The following is a 26,124-nucleotide window of genomic DNA, read 5'->3' as shown; positions in this document are numbered from 1 at the left end:
ATATCCCAGGAGAATATCTCTTAGTTGGTTCCATATCCAATATAGTTGAGAATTAAGATTCTCAGCAGTGATTGTTATTAATATTTTACAATGCTTTATTTATAAATGAAAACTTTTTTATCTTAGGTATAGATACGCAGGAAACATTCAGATAGTGAAGTTCAATACTCCAAGGCTAAAGGCATCCATTGGCAGATCTTGAAAAGATATTACCTGTAGATGGGAACACAAATGCTTATTGCTATGATCTATAAAAAGGAGTTCCAGGAGCTGAAGAGAATGATAAGCAGTTAAGAGTACTTACTACCCTTACATTAGACTGAGTTCAGGTCCTAGCACCCATATGGCAGTTCACACCTGCCTGTAACTCCAATTTCGGTGATATGATGCTCTCTTCTGGCCTTCAGGTACACTAGACACTCACATAGTGCATATGTACATGCATGCAGGTACTCACAAATACACACAAAGTAACATTAATTGGTTTTACAAAGCTCTTCAGATGCCCCTTAGTCCTTTCTTTTGTCTATGTTTCATTTAAAGAGCAGGTTTTTTATTCCTTTGTTATTATTGTTTCAGTATTTTCTTCTTGACGGTTCCTTCTTTTGTGTATGTATGATGACTTTGTTGTATTTATTATATTTTTACCTTATTGTTAGCTGATTTTAAATGTATTTTTTTGTTTAAAAATTCGATTTTTCTGAAGAATTTACAATTAGCATCACATCCTTGTAGTGTTTGCAGATGTTTTGTTAGTGTCTGCCATAATTTAAAATGGAACTTCTTGGACCTGGGGGATGGATCAGTCAGCTAATTCTTGCTCTGCAAGCATGAGGATCTGAGTTCTATTCCCAGCGTCATATAAACTGAAATCATGGCTGCATATGACTGTAATCTCAGACGGGGGGGGGGGGGGGCAGATTGACAGATCTCTGGGAATTATTGTCCAGACAGAGTAGCCAGATGGTGAGCCATGGGTTCAGTAAGAAACCACTGTCTCAAAGCAGAAGGGTGGGCAGTTGCTGAGGAAGACACCTAGCATCAACCTATGGTCTCTGCCCCCAACACACTCCTGCATTGCCCCCATGATTCTGCTTTCATACCCCAATGTTGCTTACTATGACTTTTTCTCTTTGTAGCTATTTCTTTTTGTCTTCTTTTGACAAAGATTCTAAGTTATCTGTCTATATCCTGTGGGAAGATCTGCTTTTGATTTTGTTGGCCTGTATTATATTTATTAGCTGATTTTAATTTTAGGTGTCCATAAATTGCTATCATGATTTAATTGTTTCTTTCTAGAAAATCATGTATGCAATTGAATATCTCATTTATTTTAAGTCCATATATATTATATTATATTATATTATATTATATTATATTATATTATATTATATTATATTATATTATATTAAATATATATATGGGCCAGAGAGATGGCTGCTTTTCAGACAGCCTGTGTTTAGTTCCCAGTACCCACACTGGGTGGCGGAGGACCACTTGTAACTCCAGCTCCAGAAGTTCTGATTGACACTTTATTCCAGTGTCTACAGGTGCTTACACACATGTGATACACACATATAAATAAACAATAAAATATTTTTTTCAAAAACATATGGAATTTTCATAAATGACTTCAACTTTATTCGATAATTTAATACAAATCCCTCATTTGAATTAATTCTAAACTTGTCGGATATTGTGTATTTTTTCCTTTTACATTCCAACTGTTCTGTTTTGCTAACCTAGTGCAATTTTATATAATTGCAGCATTATAAGAAAATATGGCTTTTGTAACTTTTTTTCATTCTTATAAAATTGTCTGGCCTATATAAATTTTCACAGAATTGCTGGTACTACATATTTAATGAATACCGAATTTTGTTTTAGTTTAGGCTTTTTATTGTTGAGTTTTATATGTTATTACTTTTCCTTTTTTTTTCTTTACCTGTCGTTTGGGTATATAAATCTGCAATTACTTGGGAAATATTAATTTTAAGGTAGCTTAGTGGTAGAGTGTTTGTCTAGCATATGTAAGGCCATGGTTTCAATCCCCTGTAACACATGTGCACACACACACACACACACACACACAGAGAGAGAGAGAGAGAGAGAGAGAGAGAGAGAGAGAGAGAGCTTTTTATAAAAATAGGAATTCTGTTTTCTTGCTTTTCCCTCTTCTGCTCTCCATTTTATTTTCATGTCTTTTCTATAGAGCTCAGCCCTGTGTTTACTTCCTTTTCCCCAGGTCCTCCAGGCCAGCAGCCCTGCGTTCCCTCACTATTATAGGGTTTGCATTAATGATGCAATTTGGTGTTGAAACCACAGATTTGATCATCTGGGTTCTGGTCCATATCATGAGATTCTCTGTTCAATACAGATTCTCTCCATTTATCACTTATAAAGTGTAGTTTCAAACAACTTTGTCCAGCAACTTTTGTCCAAATTTTGTCTCATTTGATTGAGAAATCTTAGAACTCCTCATGGTTTAACAATAAGTTGGCTTCGGTCTCCCACCCGGCACAAAGCTCTTTCTGACTATTTCCCCACCAAAGCCAAATGGCCAGTTAATCCTGAGCCTCAGCTCTAGATCCATGGTATCACCCTTACTTGGTTTCTATTTTATATTTCTTTTTCTTGTCATCTTTTTATCAAACTTTTAAACTCTTCCACCTTTAAAATGATATTTTCCCTGATTCTACCTTTGAGATATTGTAAAGCTCATTGGCTAACACAGGTGCCATAGATGCTAATGCTGGTTATTCCTGGGTCTACTGTGTGGCCTTGAGACAACTTAATCTCTTTGTGGCTCAGTTTCTTCATCCACAATTGGAGGGAATCACCAGTTCCTAATCATTTTGTCCCTTTTTCAGGATGACTTGATGTTTGTATATATGTATGTATGACTACTTATGACCCTATGTAACACACAGTAATTATTTAATTAGTGGAAGTTGTTATTAATTGTATTGTTTGTAAGTAGATTCTATGACCCTGTGAATAGACTTTAGTTTTCCTGGATCATCTTTAGTTATATATTATAAAATATAATGGAAGCTTGGCAATCCATGTGGTTGTGATTTTTATCTGTGTTATTATTTATCAGAATACTCTAAGATAATTGGTGATTATGATGCAGCTGTATAATTTTGGATTCCTGTGATCACAAAACATTTATTTAGAACTTCAGAATCTAGACTTTTCTGTGCATTTGAAAAATGTTGTTTTAGGCCAAATGCAATTTAGCATTTACTCAAGGAGTTCTTTTCAAGAAGATTCTACCATGATCATGTTTCATGATCAATCAAAAACATATAATCCTAACTTGCAATACAAGCACTTTCCCATATAAAATGGTTGTCTATAAATGACTCTCCTTAACCTATCTGCAGTTCAGCCCTTCTACCCAAATTTTAGGTTAATGTCTTGGTTTATAAAACCTATACTAAAAATTACACAGACACATGATATAGTTATATATACTTAGGGGGTATTATTGCTTTATGAAACAGTCTTACATTCACTGAAATTGTAAATGACTCCATTAGCATTCCAGGTTTTTTCATTTTCTTTCTCGTTTCTTACATTATACAAATATGCTGTATTGTGAGAGAGAGCGGGCCAAGCAACCATCTCTCTGCAGCTATCGACATCAACTTGGCATTAAAGAAGCCTGTGGCAGTCTGGTGACTACACACAGTGCAGGGTATATTTCTTCTACATTAGATTATTGCTACAAATTCTACTTATTCTTATTCATAAACAAATTTTATCATATCTTCTTTAACTTATAAGTTCAGATGTAATATTAAAAGTGCCCAAAATATCAATCTTTTTGTCATTGTTGATACATATTTTTAAATTTCCTCCAGTATATCATCATCATAAAATAATTTGGCCTTATGGTCCAGGCCTTACACTAACTAAAAATTAGCTTCCTGTATGTATAACATTTCTCAGTATAGGCTCTTGATTTAGAAGTGGTCAACAACGGTGACTATTCATTTTCTACTTTGCATTTAAGCCACTTGGATAAATTCTGCTTATATTATCTAAATAATTTGAATCTTTCTTAAGATATTTTGATTTATTATATTGTTTTTTATTGAATTTATTTATTTATTTATTTTACATCCTTGTCACCGTTTCCCCTCCCTCCTCTCCTCCCAGTCCCTTCCCCCCAGCCCCCTCTCTGTTCCCAACCCCTAATACACTCCTCCTCCATTTCTGTTAGGAGTACCAAACTACACAATTGTAACACATGTACAGAGAGCCCAGGTCAGTCCCATGCAGGCTCCCTGGTTGTTGCTTCAGTCTCTGTTTGTATGAGTATGGGCTCATGTCTCATGTGTGCCACAGTGTGTGTGTGTGTGTGTGTGTGTGTGTGTGTGTGTGTGTGTGTGTGTATGTGTGTATGTGTGTGTGTGTAGATCAGAGGACAACTTTTGGGAGTCAGTTTTCTCCTTCTACCATGGCTTGCAGGGACCAAACTCAGGTCATCAGGCTTGGATTGCAAGTGCTTTCTACCTGCTAGTCTATTTCTCAGATCCCTTAAGGCTGACGATAAAATTCATTTGGATAGCCATTAGCTTCTTAGCATTTCTATAATTTGAAAGTATCCTTTAAATCACGAACAGTCAACCCTGATAACTCTATACTCCCTTCCTTCTCATTTGTTCCGTTATTTAATTAAAGGTCAAGTGCTAGCATGTAACAAGAACTAAGCCAGGCCCTGCGCATTATAGACACAGCCCAATGCAGAACTGAACTTTGTGAACTCTGTATTTGATCATTCATTTCTGGACCCCAGATCTCGGTGTCAGTGGTTTAACAGGACCTAACCTAGGATTACAGTTTAGAGACATTGCCAGCGTTCATAGGTTCTCATTCTTTTTAAGACTGTTACACAATCTTATCCACCTTCAGAGAACATTTTCTTTGAAATCTTGCTTAGTTTAGGCTAACTACCTAATGACTGCCACTATCTTTTGCCTCTACCTGTTGTAAGTTTTAGATGGCACGACTTTTCCCCAGGCCACTGTCTAATCCCTTTCCCATGTCTCTCTACCTCAAGAGTCTTCAGACCTCATCTCCAGTTGTATAATGCTATTCTAGATTGCTATCCTGTTTTACAGATGGAGGTAGGCTGATGCTCTTCTGATTTGATTGAGATGAGAAAAGGATGTTCCTAGAGTCTTTAGATATTCTAAGTTTTAAATAACATTTTCATCATCTACATTGCATGTTTCTGACTCAAAATCATGAGTACTAAAATTAATATGAACCTTAAGACTGTTAAGGCTGGACTTGGACTAAACTAAAATATTAAAATCAACTCTATGATGGTACTATCTATCTTCTAATTTAATGGATACTTTCTGGGGCTCCATTATGCTACAAAACACCATGACAGGCTCTACATGTACCCCACATGTTTGGTATAACTAAGTAGTTGTTAATTATTATCATGCACTTATTAAATCTAAAAATCAACTTCTATTTCTTAATAAGTTACTATATTTATTTCAACATAATTCATCCTTAGTCATAGCTTCTAAGTTCCTAAGGAAATGAAAAACATGCTTAAATTATGGTCATTGCTCAAAAGTTTGTCAATATTACTATGCATTAATTTTATTGAATCATGTAGCACTTACCTTGTTTATTAAAAACATTATACATTTTAAATCATTTTAATATATTTAAACTATGAAACATTGATCATTTCACAGCAACAACATTATGTATTAAACATAAAAACATTTTAATATTTATTTTCACCCAATATAAATGAGGAGGCTAGTTTTTTTTTTAATTTTTAGTGTATTTCCTCATATTTTAATACTCGTTGTGATAAGGTATATTTTTAATCCTCTTTAATTTCAAGTCTCCAGACAATGTCCAAGTCAATAAAAATGTCTGTTGTGAGAGTTGCACCCAAATTAAATTCTGATTAAAACTTATCTACTATGTTCCCTAGGTTGAACAAAGATCCCATTTGTGATGTCTGAAGATGACTGAAAATCTTTATATTTGGGAAGAACTTTTTCTAATTTGTAACATTAATATTCCCTGCTAAGACCTGTGAACCGATCTTTCATTTTTCTGGATTGAAACTCACTGATTCCTTACAATTCTTGCAAAAATGTGTTTACATACTTGAGAACATTGCAAATTTTCTCTGCTTCTTTTAAGTCATTAAAGATTGAGTATCTCATTTGTTAGATTGGGGACACAGATTTCATGTTGCTTTGCCAGTGACAACAGTTATAGAATTTTAAAACAAATGGCATCCCTTGCACAGCTGGTGTGTTTAGGGAAAATGAAAAGATTCCCTTGAACTCATATCCAGGTTGTTCAATTTTTACAGGAAGGATACACAGTAATTAGGAAAGGGAAACTATGACCTTGATTAAAATAACAAAGAAAATTGTTACTTTAGTAAGAAAGTTAATGCCTTTAACATTTTTGAAAATTAAGAAAGAAAAGAAAAGAAAGGTTGTGATTTGGTGGTTAAAAATCAAGCTTGGTTTTAGAGGGAATCTGTGAGACAAATTGAAAAGTCTACTGAGTATGAACAGTAATGCGGTTCTGATGTGGCCAATTCATTGCATTTATGAATGAGCACAGAAACTGAATGCAGAAACATCGAGGATGAATGTAGAGGGAGAGCAGGAGCCCCTCTTGCCCTTCACCCCACCCCCATTACCGATGTGGCGTGGTCCTCAAAAATTGACATATTTTTTCTGAGAGGCCAATGTCTATACAGGAAGTCTAGACTCCTGATGGATAACCTCAGGCTTATTACTATCCTGGAAAAACCCCTTCCCTTTTTCCATTACATTTGATTTATCTGCTCTTCTGTTTTCCCTCTGCTGTATCCAAACAAACACCTTCCTCCTTGCTCTCATATAACAGCTATTAATTGTAATTGTTTTCTGCTCTATAAAATGTTTGTTTCTAGCAGTTTCCCTGCAATAGCATAAGCAGTATCAAACAAATGCAATATGTTAACAAAACAGCCCAAACAACTCTACTGAAAAGTTTGTCTAACCCTGACCATTGCATCCATTTAGATTTCTAACTCTTTTTGTTTGTTTGTTTGTTTGTTTTTTGAGACAGAGTTTCTCTATGTAGCTTTGGAATGTGTCCTGGAACTCAATCAGTAGACCAGGCTGACCTTGAACTCACAGAGATTCATTTGCTTCTGCCTCCCACGTACTGTGATTAATGGCATGCACCACCACTGCCTGGCCTTATCTTCCTAAATTTATTTGTGGCATTAACTAGCAGTACTAATTAGTTAGAAGCATATTACAGGAAATGCACATATGAAATATTTTTTCCTGTTTCTAGTTCTATGTGTCACATAACATCATACACATATAACTTGTGTAATAAAACAAAATATAAGTGTTTATATTTTTTACATCTTTTCACAGAAATAAAATTTCAGTAGTTCCTTAAAAATTGATCTTCATAATTTTCATTTAAGATTTTACATCTTAAGAACTTTACATCCTAAGAACGTTGTTAGATATAATTTTATATCCAAGATGAAGATGTAGTGAACTCTTTTTAGGTTAGAGAAATATGTTTTTTGTGGCATTGATAAAACTATAACAGAAATCTCATGTTTATGTTTTTATTATAGGTTCCTATATACATATATTTATACATATACACATATGTATTTCTCTTATTATGTGTTTTACAGGGCCACATAATAGCATCGTGTGATGCCCGCGGAGTTACAAAGCTGTGGGACTTCCGGAACCTCATTCCAATTGTGTCCATTGACGTAGGTCCAAGTCCCGGTAACGAGGTGAACTTTGACTCAACAGGTAGGGTCCCTTTGTTTCACTCTTGTCACCAAACTAACATAATGTTTTGCTTTTCTGAAATGCCTTTTTTATTCCCTTAAAGCTTTTTGGTAATATTTTATTTGTAGTTTTCTGTTTTGAATATTTTGTAGTTTATCAGTGTCATGAATTTTATTACAAAAGAATTATATTGATCACAGAAGGAAGTAAGTAACAAGGAAGAGAAGTGAACCTAGCATAGACACACATAAGTTTGCTGACAGCATCATGTGTACCCTTACAGCCCACATCCCATAGAATCCTTCCCAAGGTAAGCTAAATGGGCTTCCTGAAACACAGGTAACTGAGTGGAGAAGAACCAAAATTGTATCAAGATGAACTTGAAACATTTTAATGAGATAGCTTAATTATAAAAAGTTAGGCTGGGTGGTGGTGGCACATACCTTTAATCCCAGCACTTGGGAGGAAGAGGCAAGCAGATCTCTGTGAGTTCGAGGCCAGCCTGGTCTACAGAGCTAGTCTAGGACAGGCTCCAAAGCAACAGAGAAACCCTGTCTCAAAAAAAAAGTTAATAAATTGCTCAGAAATGTTCTAAAATTTATATATATATATTCATCTATTATTATAATTAAGCGTTTGTAATCTATAAAATTATTTGTTTGTAGCATTTTTCCTGAAATAGTGTACAAATTATCAAGCAGATAAAATATTTTATCCCTACTGATGATAGAGTGGAATCTGCTGTTAAGCAAAGTAATTCCAATCATCCACTTAGAAGATTAAAGTACTTCTGTGTCTTCATATTTAATGTTAGCCTCTGTTAGATGAGAAGTGGATAGTAGATCTTCCCTTTGATAGTGTGATTCATATTTAAGATTTTGAACTTTTGGGAATTCTTCAAAATCTTTGCATTATTTGTGATAGATTAAAATTTTGATATGACAGGATTTCCATTGTTAGGGAAGAAATAAATATGTAAGAAGAAAAGATAATACTTTATTTTAAAATGTAGTCAATATTAATTCTTTGGTCCAGAAGCATAAGTATACCAAGAGTAATTCTGGAACCACAAGAGAATTGCTGTGTGTTTCTTGAAACTGGTTTTATGTTATTACCATTAAACACCTGAAAATGGAAATGATAAATTATTTTCTTAAACGGCATCTTGTATTTTCTTTGCATATAAACATGTAAATGATATTAGAAACAAGAACTTTTAGTTGCTGGATGTGTTGGCACACACGTAATGCTTAGGTGGTAGAAGTAGGAGAGTCCTGAATGTAAGTGAAAGTTTTAAAAAGAAAAGAAAGATTTTTAGTAATATTCATGATGTTATGACACTTAAGGTCTACCAGATTTCAAAGAGAAAGCACTGTGAAGAATAAAAGATTTCAACTACAAGTATTTCACTTCATAATGTTTTGTGTAAGAAATTAATACTTCAATGTTCTGTCATGTAAATGTGCATTGGCGTCAGATCTCCATGGGAGTTTCTCCTGAGGTGTCACAAACCAGTCACTTCCCTAAACCTATTTTAAGTATCTTAAGCAGGCATTCAACTAGTCACGTCTTTCAATTTTGAACTTTGAATGGTAAAACCTAAGGCTGTACACTCTAATAATAAGAATTAAAGACTTTAACAAGAATATTGCATAATTAAAAGTAGCTCTGTATTTTATTGTCATTATTAGATGTGTTGCTGCTGACTTTTTATTGACCTTTGTTTTCCAGTTGGATAGTTCTTTGCACAGCTAGATAAACATGATTTTTAAAAATATCAGCATATATCTTCTGCTGCACAAGTCAATATATTAGAGTCTAGGTACTGAAAAAAATCTCTTTTTTTCTCCATGACTGCCAAGCTCATGGTCATACACCAATGTTAAGGAAAGTATTGAGAATCAATGGTAGAATGATGAGAAAAATAAAAGACAGAGACTGCAAACCAGAGACCCTGTTATCAGGTCAAGGAAATATAATTTCAGTCCGATCTTCCCATCCCTTTGGCCATTTCTTCAAGAAACATATTGTCATTAATTTAAACTTAATGTGCTTGAGAAATTACTGTCATAAGGCTTTTCCCATTGAATAGTGAGAAACCTGTGCTTCTCTACAGACTTGCTCACTGACCCTATTTAAAAAGTTTAAAATAAACCAAAAGTTGGATGAATTAGGAAGAGTCCAAGATCGAATCAGAACATGAGTAGAAAGATAGAAAATCAGGAAGTATAGTACTGGGAATTTTGTTGTGTCAAGACATAAAGAGTGCAGATCTGGAGCTGGCCAAAATAGCAATAAGGATAAGTAACTCCTACATATTTGCTACTTGCTACTTATTAGGGATAAAATATTCAGTAAAGAAATGTAGCAGAACTACATTATGAAAATATCTGAAATATAATGATAAAAATCAAGTTTGACTTAATAAAGTCAAAATACGTATTCATCTGAACATGACTAATTTCTATGTATTCATAGGGCAAGCTAATGCAAGCTTGATGATATAATGACTCCAAAGGAGTAAAAGAATATTGATCTTGCTAGAAATAAAATATATTTATTGAGAGCACATGTTTAGTTGTGCCAAGCCATGTTTCCTGGTCAAAATTTGTGACAGTATTAAGTTGCACAGTTATATACAACCAAAGTGTTATTCATCACAACTTTACTAATGAAATCTCTGTAAGAGGCAGATCTCTGTCCAAATGCCACCATGGTGCTCTGGGTCTAAGGGAAAGTCATCATCAACAAACATGCACTGCTACCTTGGTATTAAGTAGTACAGGTGAATGTTTAGGTAGCATCTTGGCTAAGGTGGTTCAAACAAGAAATGTGTTAATGTTTTGTATTCTAAGTGATCATCATATGTCCGGATCAGTTTCATTGAAAGACATCTGAAGAAATGTTCTGTTCTACTGTCTCTATCAACTATGAGTTATTTTTGTAAATACTAGATTCTTAGTGACTGAAAATCTAACACAGTGTAAGAAACATATTGAAGATCATAACACAACTGAAAGCATTATTTGTACTGTTCATTTCAAATTTCATGAATATATAAAACACATAATTGTAAGTTTTAGGCAAAAAAATTCATTTTAGATTTACAAATGTGTGTTCTAAGAAATGGCTTTTACTGTTTTGAGATGGATGTGCTAACTAGTACGTCATTTATAACATGTAGCATTGATAGAGAACTTCATATCCCAGAAGTATAGGTACAGAATACATACCATAATTCAGACTCTTAGATTCAATAATGTCTTCAGCATCATTTAGACCTTAGACAAATTATTTAATCTCCCTGGAATAACATTCCTCATGGAAATAATAGAGTAGATAATTATTTTAGTGTTTAATGAGGATTCAAAGGAATAATAGTGTCTTACAATAAGGAAATCTGAGTCAGTCTTCCACCTTGCTTCTTAATGCTGGAGGGGATCATTCTATTCACTTTAGAAATAAGAAAAGTAATTTGATCTGTCTGTGTATAAGTACGACGTCCAAGAATGTATGCTAGTGGATGGATTAAAAAAAAATTCAAGGCTAAACCCCTATTCTTATAGGATATTAAGAGTATGTTGAAATGGTTAACTAAGAATGATTTTATGTTTATGAAATGTACATATATATTTAAACATTTGAGCATGTATAAATCATTGTGTGTGACTTTGCTTCTCCGCTGCCGCATCAGCCACTTGCACATTTGAAAGAAGAACGGTGTGGCATAGCATTATTTACATAATGTTTTATTTACAAGTACATCGCCTGTGACAAATACAGATTATCTGTGTTTATAGATGTATCCATATATTAGTATAAACTTATAACACTGTATTTGTGAGAGGATAAATGTTCCTTTCTCATTAAGCAAAGAGCCTCCCAGGAGTGAAAAGCAGCAAGTTTTTGTGAATATTCACTATCTAAACAATATCTCTCACTTGGCATATTTAAAATGTTGAATGTTTTTTTCATTCAAAACTGTTTCAGAAGATGTTAAATGCAATTGCATGGTGAAAGTAATAAAAGTGAACTGCAAGGATTTATACACATCCCTTTCGACATCTCTTATTTCATTGTGCTTATATACTTCAGCAATATTTTTTTGCTCCTTTGTAAAAGGTAATTCCAGCACATTTGTAAAGAAGTCACATCTCTAGAAAATGCAGAGGCAGAAATTTGAGCCAGATGGAGGATATCCCATCGAAAGCCTGTCGGTGTCTGGTCATTCAAATGGGCAAAGTGCCCCAGCCTTTGGAGATAATCCCATATAGTCCCCATGAGCAGAACCGTGGCAGAAGCACTAACATGGGAGCAGCCCTCCCCACCAAAATTCTTGAAAAAGATGAAAAATAACAGATTGACTTCACCTTAATTTTTCAAAACAAAACATCCCCCAAATCTTTGTCTCAAATTGATCAGTGTTGGTTAATAAGGCTACAGTACATTGCTGGGCCAGTTTCCGGTTGGGCAGAAGTGGCACACACCTTTAATCCCAGCACTTGGGGGGCAGAGGCAGGTGGATCTTTGAGTTCAAGTCTAGCCTGTTCTACAGGGATATACAGAAAAAAACAAAACAAAACAAAACAAAAATCCTGTTGAAGAAAAGAAAGAAAGAACGGACAGACAGAAGGAAGATAGGAAAGAAGGAAGAAAGGAAGGAAAGAGAAAGGCAGAGAGAGAAAGAAAGGAAGGAAGGAGAGAGAGAGAGAGAGAGAGAGAGAGAGAGAGAGACCAAATCAGTTTTTGTTTTACTCCTCTGATGGAGCAGCGAAGGGCATTAGAGAGAACACACTGAAGAAAAACCCTGTTTTGGAGGTTGGTTTTGCTTGTTTGTTTGTTTTCCTCCAACACTTAATGGCTGAAAGATTTGGGAAGAATGTCCAAACATTTTTGAACTTCATTTCCCTTGCTTATGAGATGTCAGAAACCTGTAGGGTCTTCCACTCCAGCCATGAGTGGGTACCAGGGACTGTAGGGTCTTCCACTCCTGTCAGGAGTGGGTACCAGAGACTGGCCAGTTATAGTTCCAAATGGTGGAGGGATGGAAGGCTAGAGGGAGGGGGACTGTAAGCAAAACATTCCTGAAACAATAGCAGTTTCAAACACTATCTGGTGAGCAATTAAAAAAATAATACAATGAGGGTTCTGGAGACAGGGTGAATCAGGTAAACCACGTGACTGAGCCCAGAGTGCTGCCTAGATTCAACTTAGTAGCTTCTGGGAGACAGGAGGAGGGGAGCCAGGGTGTGTAGGCTTTGAGGATCAGAGCAGCTTTAGTTTTCAGGGTGAGGACATCAAGGTGAGAGCCCTGGAGACCTGCAGAGGTTCCTCCACCCATTCACTAACTAGCTGAGTAATAATTTGTGCGTGAGAGCTTAAAGCCAAGGGGAAGCATTCCAAAGGCATAGAGGAGAAAGTTCCAGGAGCTCACACAGGCTCACATAGGAATAGTCTGTGTTTCCTCCAGCCAGAGTGGAAAATTCTGTAATTTCAAGGCCAAATTGGAGAGCAGGAATTAAAGTGGGCAACACAGTTTCTTTATCAGAGTGGAGAACTTGCATATTCAAAAATCCTCACTATCAGACTCTTAACAGAAAAAAATGCAATAAGAAAGGACACTCAGGAGAGAATTGTCTCCATAGTGAGGCAGCTCACACCTCTGGAGTTAAGTCTCCCACTATTGTCTTTCAATTATAGAGGGGGGATTGTGTCCTATTTATATCTCGCTACAAATTTAATAATGTTGTTCTTGTCCCCTTTTAACAGACGAAGAAATTGAGACAACAAAATTTTACCCATCTCGTTGTGTACCACTGTTCAAATGTAGTGTTTGCATTCAAAGCCAGGCAGTCTGTATGTTGAGATATAAGTTGTATATTCTCCATTTTTTTCATAACATGTGGTTCTATATAGATAGGTGATGTAAGTGTAGAATGATAACTCATTTGCTCTAAATACTGAAATCCCCCCACTACTAGTCACAGGAGGATGTTTTACACAAAGCTGACTGAGATACAGCATCCTGTTATTAGCATTATTAGCATTCATTACCAACTAGTTGTCTCTGGAATTTAGAAAACTATCAAAAGACAGTCTATGCTATCACCTGCCAAATTTCCTACAAGTCTTCTGGGCAACCTGAGCACCTGCTCCATCCTACAAGGGCTGGATTTCCAATCCCACACCATGTATCACTTCTTTTTTTTTTTTTTTTTTTTTTTTTTTTGGTTTTTCGAGACAGGGTTTCTCTGTGTAGCTTTGTGCCTCTCCTGGAACTCACTTGGTAGCCCAGGCTGGCCTCGAACTCACAGAGATCCGCCTGGCTCTGCCTCCCGAGTGCTGGGATTAAAGGCGTGCGCCACCACCGCCCAGCTCATGTATCACTTCTTATCTATACAATTAACACTGACTCACGACTACATCTCAGAGAACTTCTGTGTACTTCACATGGCCAATCTGAAATCCTGGAGATTTACTTAGGGTTTTATATTTTCACTTTCAGTTACATTTCTATTAACTTAACAGGCAAAGGCCACATGAGACACAAGAAAGAATGTAAAGTTAATTTTTTGTCCGAGTTTCAGCTCTGTGGTCCTTCTTTCAGTCTTTTATGATCAAGTGCTGTCTAGTATTTGTGCACCTCACATGATACATGATATACAATAGTCACTTAGTAAATGTTATAAGTAGGAATGCTACACAGAGATATCTGGAGAGATGGCAGTGGTAATGCTTAGAACCAAACCTAGAGCCTCACACCTGCTTGGCAAGCACTCTGCCATTGAACTACATCCTCAGCTCTTTTTTATTTAAGCCCTGCCTTAATTGGAAATAAGTATTAAAAACTTAAATAAGAAAGGAAGGAAAAAAAGTCAACTTCTTTTACATCTCAAGATTAAGAGGATGGAACTAATCCTATAACATGAATTTCTTGGAACATAGAGACATCGAATAGAGGATAAAACATGAGGAATAGATGACCACAAGACCCTGCTCAATTATTTTATGGCTCTATTATTTAATATTTGGTCCATTGGTCCTATTGAATATAAAAAAATCCATTTTGTTCTTAAGTGAATACAGTTCCCTCTGATACTGGACCAAAGAGTGAAGAGAACATTAGGAAATGAGATTATAGCTTTTTGGGTATACAGGCTGGAATTTATAACTGCAGTGATGTGTACAGTCCTTTGAGTATACAGGTTGGAGCAGGTACATGCAGGAACATTTGTAGTCCTTTGGAATATAGAGTAGAGCTGTGGAGAGATGTGTGGCATGCATAGAACAGGGCTTTCTCTTTCAATCATCACAGACCTATTGGTTGGGTTTTATATCTCCCACTTGGAAGAGCTTTGAGAGCTTTAATTACTAATTTGTATTAATAAACTTACATGCTCTTATAGTTCTGTGAAAACTTTCATTTAATTACTATAAATTGGGAATTCTATTAAGAAGAATTGGAGATTCATAGGGACAGGCTCCATGCTTTCTCTGTAATAATAACAATTTTTTTCTCTTTGATTTTTGTCTTATTATGTTTCATGATAAAAGCAGATTCATTTACTAACAGTAAACACAAGAAATAATATGCCAATACTATTATGAATTTCTTGAAAATTTAAAATCAATTTAAGACATATTAACCACAGATCCATTAATTCAGGGACAACGATCATCATTGTAGAGAGCATTATGGCTATGAGCCTGGATTGACAGGCCTACCATCTCTTCTGATTCGTTGGTGGCTATGATACTCATTTATTAACTAGATATAGACTGTGATTCCAGTGATAGGTCATCCATACTGAAAACTAAGGAACATTTGATATTCACAACTTATGATGGCTTTTATACATGGAAATTGCCTGATTTCTACAAATTATAATAGAATTTATACTTGGAACTGAGTCTTGTGTTGCATAGATTATGATTGAAAGGGTGTGTGCTTCATCTGATGATAATATCACTGTACAAGCATATGGAGTCTCCTTCTGGGACTGTCTGCATAGCTTTAGGAATCATTAACTAAGAACCCTAAAACACAAATAGCTTTTCTTTTATGAGGCCTTATTTAATTTGTAAAAACAAACCTGTAAACCACTTATATCTTGACCTTAAAGAAGACATGTGAGTCAATCACAAAGTTAAGATTGAAGAATAAAAAATCTCCTGTCCTGAGAAGGGAAATTATGCAGGACAACTAAACATTTCTGATTTCCTTTTAGCATCTACAAACCCAAAACTTTAAATTTAGTGATTTCATCAATTTGATTTATAATATAACTTTTAGGTGACTTATACTACATTTTCCTTGTATTTAGTATAATTAAGATATGGCATCCTAATTGTACTAAATACTCAAATGTCTTTTTATGTTATTTACCATGTAAAAATTAACCACCTAAAAATAAGGGAAGTTTTCTTCTTGGTTTAGAAAAGAAATAGTATTTGATATAAAAATCAAGATTGTTTAGAGAGAAAAAAAATGAACCTTGCCCACCCTGAAGACGATATGAGTTAAGGTGCCCTGCTGAAACTTTACACCCCATAGGCTGAACTTTCTGTCCTGCCTGAACCTCCCAAATAAACACACAGAGGCTCATATTAATCACAAGCTTTTGGCTAATAGTTCAGGCTTATTACCAACCAGCTCTTACAACTTAACCAAGTTTTCTATTAATCTATGTGTTTGTCATGTGTCTTGTGACTTTACCTGTCCTCCAGCATGTCTTACTCCCTCCTCGTCTCCTGGTGACTCCTCTGACTATGACCTTCTTCCTCTCGGCATCCTTTGTTTGGTTGTTCATCTAGAAGAGCTTCAAGGCTGCTGACTGAGATAATCCAGCTTTAATTTTCCAGCCAAAACTTAACAATTATCCTGATTTTCTCAAGGTTCCCCCAAAGATCCAATGCCCCCCCGAAAAAAAAAAAAAAACAACAGAAAGTAGTTTAGAGAATGATGCCCACATTCCCAAAAGATGGATTATATATGTTCATTATCATTTAAGGAAGGTTGGTTAAGAAGTTGTTGTTATTGGTAATGGTCAGGACAAAAGCTAAACAAGGAGATTAGATTCAGGGATTTTGTTCTAAAAAGAAAAAGTGGGGATATAGAAATGATAGGATAAAAGGGTAGATTATTGAATCTATTTTTAAACCAAAAGAGCAACTACTATTCTTAAATATTTTACATTGGTATGGATTTTTGTATATTGATACAAATTTAAGGTTATTTTTGTTAAAATATACTATACATATGTTTCTACTCTTATTTAAGGTATTATACCTATACAGCTCATTTAATAATGTAAAATAAATTTCTAGTCCTTGAAAGCTATTATTATAAACTATTTGGGATAATAAAGAAATTAAGATTAGTAGTTAGTCACCTATTATAGTCAAACTTGTAGTCATTTTAGGTATCTTTTCAAAGTTAAACAGATATATTTTATATAGACAGGTGGTCTTCAAACACTTCAGAGATCTATAGAATGTGGCATTTAAGATGTTTTAATGACATATGTGGGATGTATGGCAAATGTGTTGCTAATTAATCAATAAAACACTGATTGGCCGTTGGCTAGGCAGGAAGTATAGGCGGGGCAAGGAGGAGAATAAAGCTGGGAAGTGGAAGGCTGAGTCGGAGAGACACTGCCAGCCGCCATGATGAGAAACAGCTTGTGAAGATGCCGGTAAGCCACGAGCCATGTGGCAAGGTATAGATTAAAGGAAATGGATTAATTTAAGCTATAAGAACAGTTAGCAAGAAGCCTGCCACGGCCATACAGTTTGAAAGCAACAGACATAAGGGTTTTTTTTATAACAATTAGACATATCTGCTTCTGGCAGCAACAATCTACTCAAGAGAAGATGATGGGCACCAAAGAAACTCCATATGGAGTTTGCTTTTTTTCTGGCAAAGTTAGCCGTTGTGCAGGAAACTGCCCTTGCCTTGACTGCTAACAGTATGGTGTCCAAATTGGACAAGCAGGACAGAAAAGAAAGTGACAACTGAATTTTGCCAAGACAAGGCAGGACAGTCCTTCAAAATTCCCGCTTCACAAAAGAGTCTGTCAGATATTCTAGACCTATAGGCTGAAGATGGATGCTCCGGTGGAACCTTGGGTGACTGTCCAGGCAGCCAGCTGTTTCTGCCATTTCTTAGTTTTGGAAGTTGTTTGCTCTGTACTTCCTGTTTACTCAGGTCATATTATATCCTTTTCAGGTTTCTGGAGGAGTTGAAGACTAGATAGTTGTAGTTATAGGTTTCCATGTTACAACATTCAGAAAAGAAACTCACAAAAATGGTATAAAGCATATAAGGTTGAGAGACAAAAGGATAATTTTGGGTTGGTAATGCAAGTTAGGAAAGAAAGTAAATTAAGTACAACACTTTGGACTCACCAAGATAATGGAGTATTTTCTCCAAATTTATCAAATGCAAATGGACTGGACATTGTTAATGTAATTCTTATTTGTATGTATTTGTATATAATTATTGTACTTATTATATATAATTTTACTATGTTGGCTAAAAATTTTCTCTTTTTATTTCAACAAAAAGGGGGGAAATGTGTGATATTTTTATTGTATTCCAACAAGTAAAGCTTTCTTGTAGTCAGAGGGTGGAGCTAGCCACTAGCTGACCAAAATTAACCATAGAGGTTTGGAGGACTGTAGACAGATAGGAGAAAGAAAGTAGTAAAACGAGGCTGAAAGAGAGTCTCAGCCATTTTTGGAGGAAGGAACAGAAGAGGTAGCAAGTCACTGGTGGCTGCTCCCCTGCTTCTCTGTTCTTTCAGGTTCTTATCCCAATATCTGACTCCCCAATCTTTTATTGATAAAGAATAATTAGTTAAGGCATCAGAACCCACCACAATTTTCTCTACAGGGCTAATGCCACTCCCAACTTTGGTCAGAGACATTTCTTTTTGTAATGGGTAGTTGTTAATGGAGAGATTCAGAACTGATCAAAGTGCTGAGAAGTGACTATTGAGTTCTGGGTCCTAATGAGATTGTCTATACCACCCCTTGAAGGGCCAGGGAACATCTTGGAGGAAGAGAAGTTAGAAAATGTGGAGCCAGAGATGGGGATGGGTGCTCTGGAACAGTCTTCAGGACATACTGTGGCATTGTACTTACTAATTCACTGCCACTGTGGTAACCTACACAAGATGAAAGCTGTGAACATTTCATCATGTGTAGAGAGTGCCCCACCCCTCTAGGAGGGACTATGGGCAGTTACTAGCTGCTGGGGAAGGGAATATCATTTCCTTCAGTGATGTAGCCACTGGTACATTGCCTAAGCTCCATCAAATAAGTTCATGAAGCAAACATCTCTAAACTTAGTGGGTCACATACACAAACAAAGCGAGGGAGCCTTGCTGACAAGGAAAGACATTTCCACCGGAGACCACACAAAATGAGAGAGGACAATGGGGACTAAAAATGACCCAGATTTGAGCTCCACATTTATTTATTTTTTAACTTTCTTTTTATGTATGCTTTGTGTCTTTCACATTATGCATCTTGATCCCATTCATTTCTATCCCTTCATATCCACCCTTTGCCCTTGAAACTTTTGCCCCCTCAAAAAATAAAATAAAATAAAATTTAAGAGAAAAAAATAGGAAAAATAAATCTCATCATGGAAGCTGTAGTGTGACACAGTGAGTCACGCGGTAAACCCTTTTATTCATATATCTTTACTCAAAAGTGTTCATTGCAAAGAGTCATTGGTCTGGTTCGAGGCCTCTGGTTTCTGCTATGTTATCGATGCTGGGCCCTCACTGGGACTCCTCTTGGATATCCTGTTGTTGCTCTATGTCATGGAGATCACGCAGCTTTGGGTCTGTAGGACTGACCCCTTCACATGCTCCAGCAGATCATAGATGGGGTGGATGTTGGGGTGGGCCAACTATTAACCCTGGTTCTGGGCGTGGGTAGTTACAGGGTTGGTCACCCAACATTTCTCCCCTGTTCTCACCACCAGGGTGAGCTTTCCAGCATTGCGCTGGCTAGTTCACCCCTTGCAGCAATGAGCAAAGGGTGGGGCAGTTCTTCTTTCATGCACTCAGGGTCTGCTCTCCCACCCCTACATCATTAGGGCCAACTCTACTGTTCTACCCAGATCAGGTATAAGGGGCCAGATCTCTCTCTCTCTCTCTCTCTCTCTCTCTCTCTCTCTCTCTCTCTCTTCTCCCTCTGTCTGTCTCTCTCTGTCTCTGTCTCTCTCTTTCACACACACACACACACACACACACACATGCATGCACACACACACACCATACATTTGCTCACCCTAATAGTGCCTACCTGCCCAGCACCACAAGGCAGAGCCTAAGTGTGGGTCTTGTCCCACTCAGTTCATCATGGCTCTGGGCAGGAGAAGGCTTCCTCCTCAAAGTTCAGGGCAGTCCCTGTGCTCCAAATTTTTTAAAATAGCCATATCCCTCAGAAAACTGACCTGTTAATCTCACATATCTAGCTATAAGAATTTTTGGGGAAAAAGAATTCATAAATTCAAAAACATTGATAATTTCAAGAATTTGACCCATTCTGTTGAAGTCAGAGCAGAAATAACTAGTTACCATTACCAATTGCAGCACTTCACAGCTGCAGTCAGCTGTTTCAGTTTTCCTTGCATGGATCACACAAACTCACACTTGGTTTTAACTCCTGAAGCTTATGTAGTATTTTAAAACAAGCAAACTTGCCATTATAACTTAGTTCTCTTATGAAGAACTATAATGAAGTGTGTTTGTAACAGGATGTACAAAGACAATCAAAAGGCACTTGAATTGCTTGGTTGAATAAATGAAATACCTGTTCACACATTCCTTAGAAGGCTTGTGTATAGAATTACATACAAATAGTTGGAATGGAGCATATGCCCCAAACCTGAGGGTCCTCCATTAGCTGCTACATTCGATCCTACATTGGATTTAATGGAGATTTTCTGTGGTGTTATATTAGACCTACTTTCAAAGGCATACTTGTAAACAAATGAATAATATTCTGTTGTGAAATTATTTTCCTACCACACCTAAGTAAAAAAAAATTCATAAAACTTTGTATCCATGAATCAAGTATGAGGAGTAGTTTGTATATATATTGACATCATTTAGGAATAATAATGAGCTATGATGATATATTTGCTGATATAATGAAAACTACATGTGCATGCCAGTATAGGTAGCTTTGAATCTTGGTAAATTGATAGAAATGTATTTGCATAAAGCGATATGTGACATCAGCACTTTGAATTTTCCCAAGGGATGCACAGTTTGGAAACCTAAAAGGAATGGATTATTTTAATCTAAGAGTATACCCTAGTTATTAGATTAAATGGTAATAGTTAAAATTCAGTGTACACATGCTGCATGGTCCAGAGCCAGTGACCGAAGAATTTGCCTTTTTAATAGTCTGTTATACAAAATTGAATAGATAACCATCTTTAATCTGCCAATATGATACTTTTTAATAGAATAATCCTTTATGGGAATTTGCAGTTCAACAGATGTGCAACTCAAACCAGAACAAACAGCATACTCAGCGTGGAGATGGAGCTGGTACAGTTGGCACTCGTGATAACCTGCACTGCTAGTTATCTGAAATTGAATTTCAAACAATATTCAAATATGATTTACTCAATCTGATTGAGCTCAGAAGTGTTTCTTCTCACTTGTAATTTAAGAGTGTAAGTAAAAATTGCTCAAAATCATCGTGCACCATCCTCTGCATTTCATACCAAAAGGGGAAAAAAAAGGACAAGAGGAAAATAGTGTATTTTTAAAATGAACACTAAATATTTTTAAATAATAAATTTGATAAACATTTGTCACTTTCACCCTCATATTTTTGTTGCTCCAATGGTGGAAAATACATCCATTTAATTAAGAATTATTTATCATAAGCTTGTTGTATGCCTTGCAATGAAATAAATTCTGGGATATAGTGGAGAAAAAAATAGGTGAGCTCCTATTGTATAAAAGAAATTACAAAAAGCATCCATGGTTTCAGGGAAGAGCAGGGAGTGTTACAAATTTTAACCCAAACTGTCCCACTTGTACTACGCTGTATGTGTCACGACACAGCTGTTTGTGAGAAAGGGTATCTTGTATCTATGTATGGAGGTAGAGAAAAAATACCAGCACTTGGAAGACAGACTAGATACACCCATCTCTGTTTTAATAGATTGTCTTTACTATGCTCATCACTCCCTTTTATCATCCCTTCCCAGTTCTTGCATGATGTTCCATTTGTTCTACAGCCATATGGCCTAGGACCATTTGACCCCATCCAAATTTAACTGTAACCATGGATGCTTTGTTTCTCCCATTTCTACTTTTTTTCTCCTCACTTCTTTCTCTTAGTTAAAATATTTTTTAGCACAAAAATATCCCAATTTTACTTTTCAGCATGGGATAAATTAATGTCATCAGATTATATTATTTCACCAATTTTGTACCTCATCATTACTCTTTCATTTTTCTATTCTTCATAGAATTTTTAAAATTATATATATATAATATATATATTATATATATATAAATCCTAACATCTCTGTAACATTCATTAAAATTCCTACTTTAATTCTATACTACATTCTCACACTTCACATATTAATATATGTCTACTTGTTTTATCACGCCTCTTTCCTAGGTAGTCTTTTTCCTTCCTTCATCTTAGCATCTACTTACCTAGTGCATTGTGACACACTATTTCCTAGGTTCTCTTTAAGCCTACTGCTTCAAGGTGTTCTGTGCTAAACACCCTTCAAACATCATCATCCAGTTATCTTTGTAGTGTTCTCTCCTTCCAGAGTCTGGTGTAATGGAACTGTGCATGAACGCCATTGATTTGCTGAGAAGATAGAGTTCATGGATTCACCACTCTTCAGTCAAGAAACAATGACCAAATACTACTACAAAAACTTAGCTATGTGGCTCTTGCTAACAGAGATGTTTAACTTTTACTGCTACCAGTTTGACGTGTCAAGAGTTTAAGAATCTGCTTGGAGATATTTGCATGAGTATAACTTATATGAAGGACGCATTTCTATTCTACTTAAAGTTATTTTGGTATTGAGGCAGCACATTTTGCTTATGCATTCTGAAATTCCGAGGTAATGGGAAATAGTGATTATGGAACTCATCTCTAGAAGCACAGTCTCTTAATAACCCATTTTATCCATCTCATAATAATATGATATAACTGTCTAACTCTCTGTGGATTTTAATGTCACTCATTCCACTAGAATGTCTTCTAGTCCTTAGCCTGTGGATTCTGCTAACACCAAAAATAATCATTACCTTTATTGACAAATCAGATACCTAGTTTGTTTTAAGATAGTTAAACTAGGTTATACATTTCTAGAATTATTTCCACTACTCTTCATCTTCCCAGACCCAAACTTCTCTGTAATTTTTTTCTCCACCTACCCCAATGTACACCCAAGTAAGTATTGCTTCTTCTAGAAAAGCTTGGTCTAGCTTTGGACCTTGAGATAGCAAGCATTTCATGTTATGACTATCATGTTAATAGTAATACTTCATATGTCAGTCAGCCAGATTTCAATATTCTGCTTTTAGGGATGATTGCTGAACTTGTGTTAACAAAGCTATATTTGCTATGATTCAAAGTCAATTATCTCTCTCATGTGATGTCATAATATTAGAGAGCCTCATTTAGGTATTTAATGATAAAATAATGACAAGCATTATTTATATTAATTATGAGATAGTGTACAAGATGATTCAAATGGGCATCTTTGAACACCAATTATGTAATCACTGAAGATACTTGAAAATCAATGTCTAAGCCATACGTCTTGTCTAAATATAGTATCCTAAGTTTTCATGATGGGATGCCGTACGATGTTTAAAACACAGGTGTGTTCTAATGGAGTGTGAACACAGAGGCTCATGATGCATGCAGTAGTCCCCCTGTCTCTGCTATGTTGGTTCTGTAGGTCAGTTGCTCATAGTCAACCACAGTCCAAAAGTATTAATGGAAATTTCTAGAAATAAAGACAGCATATTTTTGAAATTGTGTGCTCTCCTGAGTAACATAATGAAAAATCACATCGTCTTGCCGGTCTCATCTAGGAGACCAGTCTTTTCTTTTGCACTACCTGAAACTATCAAATTGGGATAAGCAGAAACCATATGCGGATAACTTATTTTACCTATGTTGTTTAAAGCTTCTTCTGTCTCTACTTTATGAATTGTTTCATGGTTTCATTACATGCAACTGTAGATGGGAAAATACGTAGTACACATAAGTTCCCTTCTATCTGCAGTTTCAGACATCAGCAAGGAGTTTTAGAATGTATCCCCTGAGGTTAAAGACAATGAATGAAAACCAATGTACTGGCAAAATAGAGACCCTAATCTCAGGCAGTAGTAAGGTAGGTAGATGAATAGACAGGTTGATGGGTGGAGGCTGTGCTGTTCTTCCTCTATCAGAGTATCTTTCTGTTTATCATTGTATGTTTTGCATCTTCCTTTGTTCCACACAGAGATCAGCTTGCCTGCTGACTTACATTTGGAAATGACCAATGGGAGTTGCAGATAAGAGAGCCAGATCTGAGGTTGAGAGGAAAGAGAGAGAGGGAGCGGAACATTGCATGACCCTCTCCCACCTTGCTTTGGTGCCTTCACAAGCCAGCTGTTGTACAACTCGGCCCACAGCTGCAGCTGTGTTCCCACAGTCCCACAGCTGTGCTCCTCCCTGCTGTGGGACTCCAGTTCACAGCCAGTCTTCTGAATAGGTCATTTCCTCTCCTGTTCCTTTTAAGCTTTATGCAGTAACAACAATTCCCCACAGCTTCTAATTATGCATGTATTTTCTCAATTATTCCTCTATATTTGCTTCATTGGTAAATAGTCCCTTCATTTATAATTCTCTTTAAATCTTCCATCCAAATGAGACTTGGTTGTTTCCTGCCAGGGCAATGATTGACACAGTTGTGCATATAAAGTTTGGCATGGAATCCAAAGAAATGAGTGTAGGCGTCCTCTGTGAGATGCTTCCCTTATATCTGATTTTTCTAGACTCAGAATGCAATTAGTCTTCAATATTAGTAATATGTGCCTGTATGTGAAACATATGAAAATCTGAGTACTTGATCCCTATTGGAGGTGCTGATTAGAGAGATTTGGGAGGTGCAGCCTTGCTAGAGGACAAGTGTCACTGGAAAGTTTTGAGGCTTAAAGCTTCTACTTTCAGTTGATTCTGATTCCTGCTCGTGATCCAAGATGTGAGATCTTAGCTTCCTGTTCCTGCTGCTGTGCCTCCACTCTGGGATCATGGTCTAACGCTCTGAAACTGTAAACCAAAATGAAATGAATTTTTCCTCCTATAACTGGCCATGGTCATGGCACTTCAACACAGAAACAGAAAACTAATAATACACCTTACAAACGTGGGATTTCAGAAGGAGCCAAACAGGTCTGGTTGAGTAGCCTCTACTGATGGCCCTCTCATCGCGAAATCCCATCTCTGGCCATACAAATTCTTCTATCCATTGCTGCCTGCAGATGAACTCCAACAGTAGAGGTCTCAGTTACTGCAATTCTTCCAATATGGGGTGGGTTTTGTTGTTGTGAGGAAATGGGAGGACACGTGGGAAGGAGCAAACTGATGCTCTGGTTTAATCGAGTCAGATCCTGTTCCTACTGACATTCTGTCATTCATATGAATCCTCTGTTGACTCCTCAAGAGGTTGTAAACTGAGAGGAGAGAGGAAAGGCTATTGCACTAAAGCCTATAATTCACAGTAATATTTACTTCCCTTTGATGTGGCTGTAGGAAGCATTATTGTTGTAAGATGTACATTTTTCAATATCCTAAATAATTACTGAAAATACTTTGAAAAAAATGAGAAAAACATATGGGAAAAGTAAGCTGTTTGATATCACACAAATCAGAGTTAATGATTTGTATTTTTACACTCTATATGTCAAATCACCACATAATATATATTTGATAATATATTTTAATTATAATTTTCACTTTAATTATAAGTAGAGGGAGCAGAACAGGCCAGAACAACAGTATTTGAAAAGACACTGTTTGATTTTTTTAATCCAAATTCTACAACCAATTAGTTCTCTAACTTCAGACAAGTTTCTTAATACCTCTCTGTCTTAGTATCTGTGTCTGAAAATTGAGACTAATGAAGTGTACCTGCTATGGTTTCTTTGTAGACATTTCTGAGATAAACCATGTAAACTCGTGAATAAAACATAACTCCATGTTAAAGTGGCTTCTGCACATATATATACATATATATATG

General features: G+C 36.1%; 1 protein-coding gene across 3 annotated transcripts in view; it reads left to right on the top strand.

Annotated features, from left to right (window-relative positions):
• The window catches only part of Spag16 (sperm associated antigen 16), an 814,060-nt gene that overhangs the window by 588,102 nt on the left and 199,834 nt on the right, over positions 1 to 26,124 (top strand). For all 3 annotated transcript variants that reach the window (XM_059277932.1, XM_059277933.1, XM_059277936.1), the window contains one exon: positions 7,715 to 7,841. In XM_059277932.1, coding sequence (XP_059133915.1) covers positions 7,715 to 7,841 — 127 coding nt within the window. The remainder of the gene's footprint in view (positions 1 to 7,714; positions 7,842 to 26,124) is intronic.

Source organism: Peromyscus eremicus, chromosome 13, assembly GCF_949786415.1.
Source record: "Peromyscus eremicus chromosome 13, PerEre_H2_v1, whole genome shotgun sequence".
NCBI classification, from domain to species: Eukaryota; Metazoa; Chordata; class Mammalia; order Rodentia; family Cricetidae; genus Peromyscus; species Peromyscus eremicus.
This window is presented reverse-complemented; position numbering and strand designations above follow the sequence as displayed.